Source organism: Patiria miniata, unplaced genomic scaffold (genome assembly GCF_015706575.1).
Source record: "Patiria miniata isolate m_02_andy unplaced genomic scaffold, ASM1570657v1 HiC_scaffold_20, whole genome shotgun sequence".
Lineage (NCBI taxonomy): Eukaryota > Metazoa > Echinodermata > Asteroidea > Valvatida > Asterinidae > Patiria > Patiria miniata.
Window position 1 is genome coordinate 39,422,266 of NW_024037059.1, and position 10,494 is coordinate 39,432,759.

The 10,494-nt window shown below is 39.6% G+C and overlaps 1 protein-coding gene and 1 long non-coding RNA gene across 2 annotated transcripts; both read right to left on the reverse strand.

Moving 5' to 3' along the window:
* Positions 1-5,410: 5,410 nt before the first annotated feature.
* Positions 5,411-8,469, reverse strand: LOC119727107. The gene is made up of 4 exons (XM_038198970.1): positions 6,888-8,469; positions 6,558-6,698; positions 6,275-6,400; positions 5,411-5,759 (listed from the first exon to the last, which is right to left on the reverse strand). The coding sequence occupies exons 1-4, from the start codon at positions 8,458-8,460 to the stop codon at positions 5,584-5,586; spliced, it is 2,016 nt and encodes a 671-aa protein (XP_038054898.1). The 5' UTR covers positions 8,461-8,469; the 3' UTR covers positions 5,411-5,583.
* A 53-nt stretch (positions 8,470-8,522) lies between these two features.
* LOC119727108 lies at positions 8,523-10,383 on the reverse strand. The gene is made up of 3 exons (XR_005270895.1): positions 10,309-10,383; positions 9,266-9,297; positions 8,523-8,602 (listed from the first exon to the last, which is right to left on the reverse strand). It is a non-coding gene; the product is annotated as an uncharacterized LOC119727108 (long non-coding RNA).
* Between the last annotated feature and the right edge of the window lie 111 nt (positions 10,384-10,494).

The window sequence follows — 10,494 nt, forward strand, 5'->3', positions numbered from 1 at the left end:
TTCCATTTCATGTTTCCCTGCTCTTCATTTAAAACACTAGTCAGCTTTCAATGATCCATTTTGTGAATCGAGGTCAACTGGGTTTAGACTACCGGGAAAAAAAAACTATGTGTGTCCGTCTCTGCGTATATGTATACAATCAAAAGACACATCACTCTCTTTATTTGCTCGCATTTATTTATTATTCATTGTGAAAACCACACCAGTATCAATACACGTCGTGTTTAACACCAGCTATTAACAAACCCAACTTATTTCACAATGTATGCAAAACAGTCACATGCGTCAATTTGGCACCTCTGATTGGTTGAAACTTTTCCAACCAGCCGCCCAAAAGCACCATTAACAAATCATGAGGGTAGCGCCACCAGTGCGATCGATCGTCAACTTAACGCCATTTAGGCCTAACATCAGCGCGCCACACTGATTAGAAATTCAGCTCGGTCCACTCCCAAATCATTTATTCATGCTGCCGTAACTACGGCAAAAACTACAGCTAGCAACACAACGACTTGTCTTTGGGGAGTTAAGTGTTCATCCAGTTCTTGTTGTTCTGGTACACGGTATACAACCTGGCCAGAAAAATGGAGCAGGAAAGCTATCTTCCTACATAAGCTTGAAAGCTCAAAGGGATGCTGTCCTATCCTGCGCAACTGTGGTCTTGCTTTGCCTTACATCGTCTGGGGAGTTTTGCAGTTTTTAAGTAGGATGTACCAAGGCAACCAACAATCACCTTCCAACTTATACGAATGGCGTGTACGTGTTGGGGACGTGAGCTTGCCACTTTTGAATTCGGTCTCCATCAGATGAAAATGTTGAACGAGTCAACGAGTAAAGTTTGCTTATGAGCCATCACCAAGGTAAAGTTGAAGCACATTTATGAGACTAAACAACTATAGCTTGTGATCAGCATTCAGCAAGGATCATTTTGATTTTTTGCGTGAACTTTGAAAACTTGGGAGGTCATCACAGCAGCACATTATACTGACGGAATGAGTCACTGCATTGACTGAAAGATTTGACTATGGTTGCAGTTGACGGTATCGTATGAATTGAGCAGAACTCGAATACCTCTTCTCAAATTAAAGTTAATTTCCATCAGCTACAAACTTTTCCCCAAAAAAGAGATGCAATGATGTGAATTTCTCCTTGGTTAGACGCCAAAAGACGCTTCTTGAATTGAAACCAATAAAGCGGGGACCGGTACACAGATGTTGAAACGTCTTCGACAACTTTCTCTGGATCCGGATCTGGTCAGTCCGTCGACCATGGCAGCGCTGGTAGACCTCTCCCAAAAGATCGACCACGGCATCAAGTTCGACGACATCCGAAACCGCATCGTCATCACGGAGGATTTGATGAGAGACCTGCGTATCTGCGGGGTTCCGCGTGAGCGTACGCCTCGAGATCCCCCACCGCCAAACGGGTCGGGAGCCCCCGTGACCAACAACGCCTGGCACCGCTCTCACGCCAACTCCGCAGCGGTCTTGTACCGTCAGTCCCGGAGATACATGTCAAGCAGAGCAACTTTTCCTCCGGGCAGACCGATCTACAAGCCGTCTAAGCACAGCAGAGAGCTGCCTCGCTTCCCGGAGCTCAGCACCAACCAGTGCCAGCTTTTCGCCAAGCACAAGTTCAAAATGGAGGGGCGTGGGCTAGGTCGCAGGAGGCCACAGACCGAGCCAACAACCCACCACAGCCAATACTACCAACATATCCTCGGTGATGGGGAGGTACGGAGGTTTCAGCAACAGCAGCGTGATTTGAGGAGAGAGGCGGCCGAATCGCCGATCAAATCGACGGCCGAGATCAAGCTTCCAGAGATCCAAACCCCAACGCCCAGCGTGCGGGAGAAGTACATCGTCAAGTGGCTCTATGGAGAGCCTAACGGGAGGAGCCCTTACATCACGCCCAAGGACATGGGGTTCAGACTGGGCAAGAAGAAGGGCACACCTGTGCAGAAGAACGTGATTAACGAGAAACTTAACAATACACCTGTTACACCATTTGCTAATGAAATGAAGAGCTCACTGTCTTGACTTCACTGCACCTGTTTATGATAAACATACCAGAACAAAATTAATTAGTATAAACCTCGACCGATAATTAATTACAGAACCCCATGATGAGACCATTTTTACCGGAAGTACTCCTTGATTTTGATTTCTCCAATAGGAACAATTTGCTTCTCATAAAATGAGACGCCTGCCTTCCAAAACAAAATAAGTATAGTTTAATTGTGTTCCCTTTCTTGCCGTCTAAAGTGTTGAACTTTTCTTTTGTACAAAAAATCAGAAATTGTGTGAATCTGTCAGCACATTTTTTTTAAACCACAGATTACTTTTAACAAGTTGTGTTGACTGAATCTCATATCACATCCAGTTTCTCAGTTGCCGGTTCAATTGAAGCACGCCCTCTGTTGGTACTGTTTTGGGAATAAACTCTTGGCTATCAGCACGCACAAAGTTGAAAAATCAATCGAATTTTACCTAATAATGTGAAGTTGCACAAGAAATTAGAAAGATAATACTTCATGCATTCACGGAAAATACAAATGCTGATTGCTGGAAGTATAACACTTTGCAAGACAATCATAATACATGTAGTTAGTTGAGCTTACTATTAAAATAAAAAAATATTATTTCTTGCATACAGCTTGTCTTTTATTTCAAACTATTAATTTTGTTGGCTGAAATAAGAAGTCGAAATTAATCTCACATCCTAGATGTGTCCTTACCCCTTTATAACTCCATACATTTGTAAGATACAAATGCTCAGAGCTATTGTCAGAATTGAAAGGATTGATACGTTTTGGTGGGGAAAAAATCTGTAGTAAGGTGTACAATAAAAGGGCTCCAACTTTCCCTGCACACGCCCCCTTTTAAACCCACCCAGACCCGCCCACTCCAAGCTCTTCAATTTAACCAAGTCACCCCAAAGATAATTTATTGATGCCGAAAGACAGTTATGGAAAACCTGTTCTTTTAAAACTGCAACTGACTAGACTCACAATAATTTATTCATAACACCGTAAAGCGAGGTCGCAAACATTGAATAATTTATATCAAACAAGTGTTGCTATTACTGTACAGGAGTATACTGGTGTAGGTTGCTGACTTAACAAAACTCAATGAGTAATTAATATTTAATTACAAACACTGAGAGTGGGAGTGAGCAGCAACGCAAAACAAAATCGAAAGCGCCAGTTAAAAATAAAAGTTCAGGGCTCATAAATTACAGGACAGTTCGGTGACAAGTTGACGGTTTATCTTTAGGACTACATTTATGGTAATATTTTGTCTACATAATTCTTTTCTTCCTAGATATTTGAGGTCTACATTTTTGTTGTTCGGCAACACGGCCAAGTCATGAGAAAAAGGACACAGTAGAAATTTCAAAATGCAACACCAAAACCGTCTGCAAATGTATAATCAATAAAATTTTGAAAACATTAATTGAAATCATTTATTCAAAAACTGATTACACCCATTCCCCCCCCCCAAAAAAAACTTTCTAGGGAAATCCCCAGATTGATTGACACATCACGTTGAGGGACTTTCCCTGTTTAATACTTTCTTGGTAACCTTTTCAAAACGCTAACGAGGCAAATAATGTTGTATTTATAGGTGCCTTGATGTGAATTGAATGAGGTATAATACCGTATTGTGCAACACCGTGGGAGAGGATGCAGTGGTCCATGTGATAATATTAGGCAGGATTTATCAAAAGGCCAACATTTTCTCATTCATAAACTTCACGGCCTGTGAGGTTTTTTGTTAAATTATATTTAGACCATTCAAAGCTCTTCAGCACAACCAAGAGCTTTACTGCAGTGGCTGTGAGGATATGTTGTTGCAAATATGTGGATGATGATAATAGTTATGGTGATAAAAATTACAACAATGGTTATGCTCAAGATGAATATTTTGTTGGCAGTGACAATTATGACTGTGGTACACTGAAAATGAAAATATTGCCCTTAAACTAAAACTGTAATCGGATTTGACTATGGAATCGTCAGACCTTCATCAAGCTCTCTACAGATATATCAGCAGGGCGCAACTTTGGCTGTTTTCCCATACAATTGAAAGGGAATGTACATGTACATCATTGGCTTTTGTTGTAATTTTCAGAAATGAACTATTTGAGGGGTTTGTATAATAGATCAAATATTGTTACACTAACATGTTTGAAGTTTTGTGTTCAAAAATGCCGGAAAAACCAAGAAAAAAGATGTTCAAGCAGTCTGGTTCCCTGACTCCACTAAAGATGAAATAGATCAATATTTATAGATGCCAGAAAATTGTAAGGTAAGGGAACCTGTCTAGCCTGCCTGCACCCGTTCATGAACATGTAACCAATAGCAAACTAAATTTGGACTGAGAAAATGGTAAATTTGGATCAGTAGTTGAAAAATAGTTAGGTTTTTCCAATGGTGGTCGGCCGACCACCGTTGGAAACGTATACAAAAATACTATTTTCTTAAAAATGACTTGACACCAGGTGCCATAATTTTACAGGATGCTTTATATTGTCATTTACCAACATTCTAGTATAGTATTTCTTAAAAACTTGGTGGTTTTATTTTTCGATGTTTGCAAATGCTGTATATTCCCTTTAAAACAGTTTTATTATTAGAGTTTGGCATCTTGTTTAGTTTGATCAGTTCTTCCCTATTTTTTTTTTTTTACAATTGCTACACATAAACATCAGTAAAGATCTAACACGGTGTCATCTCATTACACTGTTGATGGAATAATTTATGAATAAATAAGGATATCTTGAATAAATCCAGGAAGAATAAAAGTCTCTTGTGACAACATTTATACATTTAAGAATGAAAAACATTTCAACATTAATAAACGTCTTTGAATTTATATATATATAAATAACATTTAATAGATCCATATTTTACTGCTGAATCCTCAAAGATAAACAAACAAGGGCATAGAATCATGCCCTTTTTTGGTTATAAGATGATTTCAAAGTCATAACAATTTTCCCCAACTTAAATGATTGAGGAAGAAATCAGATTATTTTTAGATCCTTATCTCTTGGTGGTATTTGTTGAACAAGTAAGCAGAAGTATTTAGTAAAAGTGTAAAGAAATTTTAGATTCACTTCCTGTTTTAGCAGGCCAGCAATGCCACAGACAATTCCAAGTGAAAGCTTAAGATTTAAATTATTTCTCCATGTAAGTCATGCATGAACAATTAAACATGTCATATCAACATAAATTATTACAAAACAAGAGTGTCAAAGGTCAAGTAAACCTCAAACTTCAACTGAAACTTACTTTGCAAAGCTTGCATAAAAATTCCTGATGGCATAGAAGTTTCAATATTCAGATGAAAAAAAAATGAAAATGTACAAATGTGTTCATGAATTTTTTTTACCATCAAAACGGTTAATAAAACTACAAAGTTCTAGGCCTTTGCAATGTGTTCCTGAGACAAATAAAGTCACATTGTGTCCAGATTTGGAATGTCAATTTGTCGCATCTCTATCTAATGAATTTGCTGACTTACAGCCCTCTTGTGACTGCAGCACTCAATTTTACTCACCAAACTTAAGACAACATCATTACTCCTCGTGCTCTGCATTGGGACTCGACCTCGTCTGTTGGCATGATGGATGGCTAGCATGATGAAGGTGGCTGACACGCTGCCTCCTTGAAAGACCAACTCGTCTCTTCCGATTGCAAGGAGGTAGAGGCGATGCTCTCCACTCCAAGTCAGGAAGTTGAGTAGACTGTTGATCTGTCAATTTGCAGAGAACAGCAAAATAAAGAGGCAAATTATTGAAAGTTTACACTGTAATGAAGACACTGTGTAAAGGTCCTATAGGATCATTCATGGTTACTAGTGACAAGATTCATATTCCCTTTTGTTGGATTCATATATTTCTAAGATTCATATATTCCTTTTTGTTTTGTTAGAATCGTATATTCCTGTTTTGAATTCATAAAAAAACATGAGATCAACTGTTTATTTATTCCATTTCTTCACCCAGGGTACGCCCAAACAGTTAAAAACTGGTTTCCATTGGGGCCCTGCATACATAACAAATGATCAAATAATGTTAGTAAAGTTAAACTCATAAGGAAAAACTGTTGGCCTAACCAACTCCAAATCAAGCAACAGAAAAGACAGATAAGCAGATTGACTGGAGGAAAGAAATAAACAGATAAAACAACAATTAGTCCTCGGAAGTCGATGAAAGCCAGTCTTAAAAAACTCAAACAAAACAAGCTTGAATTCGCAGACAAACATACCAAATGTGACTAAACGTGGCCGGCTACTGGCTGGCTGTTGGTTCTGGTAATTAATTGCATGCCTCCACTGAAAAACCGTAGTTGAGCTTTGTGGAACTAGCTGATTTTCACTCGCTATCTGAGGAGCTAAAAAATAATAACCTTTTTTAAATTTGGAAGAATTGCATTCCTATCAAATATTTCGAATACATTTCAAGCATTAACAAAGGACACAAAGGCCATTGCTCACTTATATACAAGAAATGAATTTGACAGTGTGACACTCTCACCAAACCTGTCTTACCTGTACGGCACCCATCCCTGTTGACAACTGATGCCTCTTCCGTTAACTGCTGCTCCCTTACTTCATTAGGATTAGTGGCTGGTGAGGGAGGAGCTGAACTGTCGTCAATATCAACCTTCCTCCGTTTCACAATGGAAACCCCTTTTAGAAAAAAATAATACAAATCAAAGACTAGTCTGTAATTGAGCATCCACTTGTCAGCAGCAAAGAAAAAAAGTGATATTTTTAATTAGTTTTTTTAAGCAACTGACCACAATCGAATCAAAATGTTTTTTTAGAGAATATGAGAGATTTTTAAGAATTTGTCAAAAAAAATCATAAAAATTGTACCTTTATCGTCATCAGCATGATCAGTATACAGCTCATGAGAGCCATCTTCATGGTCTGTGCTTTCACCCTCCTCCAGCAAACTTGGCACCATCTGATCATGGATGGGTTGGGTTTCTTCTCTGATTTGGCAATCTTGATTCAAAGCCTCCTCAGTTGGCGTAGGATTTTCTTGAAGTATGATCCACCCAGCGTCTTGATTGTTCCTCTCAGCAGGAGTACTGCATCCATCAACAATCTGATCTTGGTGCTTGGGTGGGATGGTTGCACTAGTAGTAGGTAAGTGCTTATTCACATTGTCTTCTTTGTCTTCAGTGAGCTGCAACTCTTGTCTCACATCTTGAGATGCTATTTTCATGTCAGTCAGCTCACCATCTTCTTCGTCTCTTTTCTCTTCAGACGGTTCATCGAAGCCATGCTCACTTTTCTTTTCTTGACTACTGATGAGCTCTTCGTGGGAGGTATCATTGCCTGAAGCAATTGCCTGCATCCCTTTGGTACTTTTATCATAATTCTCATTACAAACCAGGAATTCTTCTGTTTCTTGAGGCGGAATGGCTGGATGTAAATCTCTGTCATCAAGGCAGATTGGATTTTCATCACAGCACCTGCTAAAATCTTCTGAGGACCTTGTAGCTGGCTTGTCAACCTCTGTTTCACTGTCAGTTTTATCTTTGAGGGAATATGTGTCACAGTTTCCAAAAGGCTGTTTAGCAAGTTTGGGTATCTTGCAGAGTGGTTCCTCAAGACCCAAGCAACCACTGTCTTCCTTCACAAGAGCAGCTCTGCAGTCACCTAAACATTCTGGAGGTGATAGGAGATTTATTTCTTGAATCTTGAAGCCATCGAATGCATCATCCTGACCTGTAAGAGGGTTGCTCAGTGTCTTGGCTCCATTGTCTCGTAACACACTCCAATCTTCTTCAACCTCTATGATGCACTGTGCATCTATAGGGCCTCCACTATCTTGCGGTTCATCCGGCATCTCACTTTCTGCTCCTTCAAGATCATCACTCACTGCCTCATTGAAAGTTCTAACTCCATCAAACCCTGCATCATGTGTTTCCATGGTAACACAAGTTTCTTCTACCTGCAGGCACTTTTCATCTAGCCGACTGGATACATTGTTAAATTGAAGCAAGCTTTCTTTGGAAACTTCTGAGTTACAGATGAGAGACTGTGATTGGTTATCATGGGACTTCTCATCCACTGTGCTTACTTGAGCATCGTTTATCATCTCAACACCCCAAACAATGAGCTGATCCCTTGCCATCTCTGATTTCCCGCCACTTACTCTGTCTAAGACTTGAGAACATTCAGCAGATGTCACATCCGTTTTGGCTGCAGCACATGCCTGCCTAAACAACTCATCAACACCACCACCAACAGCAATGAGAACCTGCTCTCTTTGACAAATTTGCATCCTTTGAAAGGAAGATAACCTTAGCCCATATTGATGAGAGCTTGCAGAGATTGATGCCTCCAGAAATAAGTCTTCAACCAACTCAATCACTGTGTTTAATACTGATTGGTTTGGTGTAATGTTCTCTCTAAAGTTGTAATTTTCATTCTTCATCGTTGCTTTTGCTATTTTGAACGTTTCTACGCAGTCTGACGCAGGCCTTTGGCCTACAGGAATTAATTATGGGTTCTCGACAGGTAGGCCTAATGAAGATTTAAAACATTGCTGCCTACTTTTCTTGCAACTGCCAATAGTTCTGCAAATGAATTGAGAAAAAAAGAACATTATTTGTCCAACAGCAATATGCCTAGGCCCTACTTCAACTTTTTCAACTTCAACAAGTTGTTGTAGGCCTAATGCGCATATCAATTCTTCCCCCCTCCCCCGGCTGCCCCACCCAAGACTTGGGGATTGTCACTTTTGAAGTGACAAAATCCCCACCCCTCGGACAAAATTTAAGTGACAATCCCCGACCATGGGCATGGCCATGCCTCGTAAACAATGTAATTTGAGTGTCCAAAATTCACACCCTGGGGCATGAAAAACATGACCAAATTCCGACATCGGACCTGGGGCAGCGCGGGGGGGGGGGGGGGGGGACATTTGATAGCCGCATAAGCGATAAGCCATTTTCAATCAACATGATCATGATGACAATGGATAATTATCAATATCAGCCTAGGCCCTAACTTAGTTTTAAAGTTTAGTTTTTAGTTTTACTGCCAGTAAAACTAAAAAGTAAAAACTTAATAAATTAAATACTGGCGACAAAACGACACGATCCCCGCGACGTCGTCGTCTTCTCCAGTTCTGCGTTCTGGACAATTTTAATGTTTAAGAACTTAGGTTTCATAAACGTAACATGAAGCGGCAAAATAACTAGAATAACTAACTATGAAAAACAAACAAATAAACTTACATGTAACTCATAAGTTGTATGGCTTTTTCTTTCTTTATGTTGTGCCCATTCTTGAAAATCACGCATTCTCGAGAATGGGCAGGCACATTCTTGAGAATGTGCAACTGGATCCTTGCTCAATCTTGGCAAAAAATAACTCTTCCAGATTGAGCGCACATTCTCGAGAATGCGCGACAAGATAACGGTCTTGTCGATGCCGAGCACCGGCTGCGCTTGGCAAGTCTAGCTGAATCCTCGTTCACTGATTCTCAATAATTATACTGTTGCAACGCAAGGCGCTGAAAAGTAGAGTGGATATGATAAGTAAAGGCGTATTAATATGGGGGGGGGGGACCGGGAAAATATAAGAGACATAATAATACTAGTGCAAAGAATTCTGATTTTTGGGATAATAAAAGCGGGGGGGGGGGGGACGTAAGAATGAAGAATGTGAAGAATGAGAATGAATACTGCGACATCCCATAGTGCTAATGCTATTTCCCATTTAAATTGCCACCAATTTATTGTTCACATCCCACCATAACGTCGCAGAGCTGGATTCTATCTAGTCAAAAGAGCAATTTTGGCAGCTTCTGGACATCGTTTTTTTTTTCGTGGCACGCATATGATACATGCAGGGACTTGTAACTTGTCTAGCCTAAATAAAGCACTTCCCAGACTAGTTCCCAGTCCTCCGTTATTACAAAACTTCCCATAGTGGGCAGAAAAAAACAATAATAACAGGTTTAATTTGATTCAAATTATCGTAGTTATACGAGTACAGAAGCATAGCACATTTTCTTTCCTCTTTATATGAATTGTTTCCCTTTTAACCGCTATACAATTCATTTAACATAATTATGTCGTGCAATGTTCGTTAAGATTGGGCAAAATTCATAAATTGTGCACGTGATATTCCCACCCAATCTTAAGAATGAGCGCTCATTCTTAAGAACGCGTGCTCGTTCTTAAGAATGGGCGCTCATTCTTAAGAATGCGCGCCCATTCTCGAGAATGTGCATGCCCATTCTCGAGAATGCGTGATTTTCAAGAATGGGCACAACATTTACAACAAGATTCAAAAACCAAAAATGCGCAAACTCTCGGCAAATTTTGTCGTCTGCAATTTTGGTCAAAATGCCAACTCTCAAGAAACAAACTTTTTAAGCATTGATAACATATATTTTACTAACAAATTTTGATTGAATATATTTTTAAAAAGCAAAAATAAATTAATTTGACAATATTTT

Excerpts from the sequence above, each read along its gene's own strand:
- LOC119727107 (XM_038198970.1), bottom strand. The coding sequence starts at position 8,460 with ATGAAGAATGAAAATTACAACTTTAGAGAGAACATTACACCAAACCAA. Across the intron at positions 6,401-6,557 it reads CAGGGATGGGTGCCGTACAG|CTCCTCAGATAGCGAGTGAA; the intron begins GTAAGACAGGTT and ends ATTATTTTTTAG. Across the intron at positions 5,760-6,274 it reads GCCACGTTTAGTCACATTTG|ATCAACAGTCTACTCAACTT; the intron begins GTATGTTTGTCT and ends GCAAATTGACAG.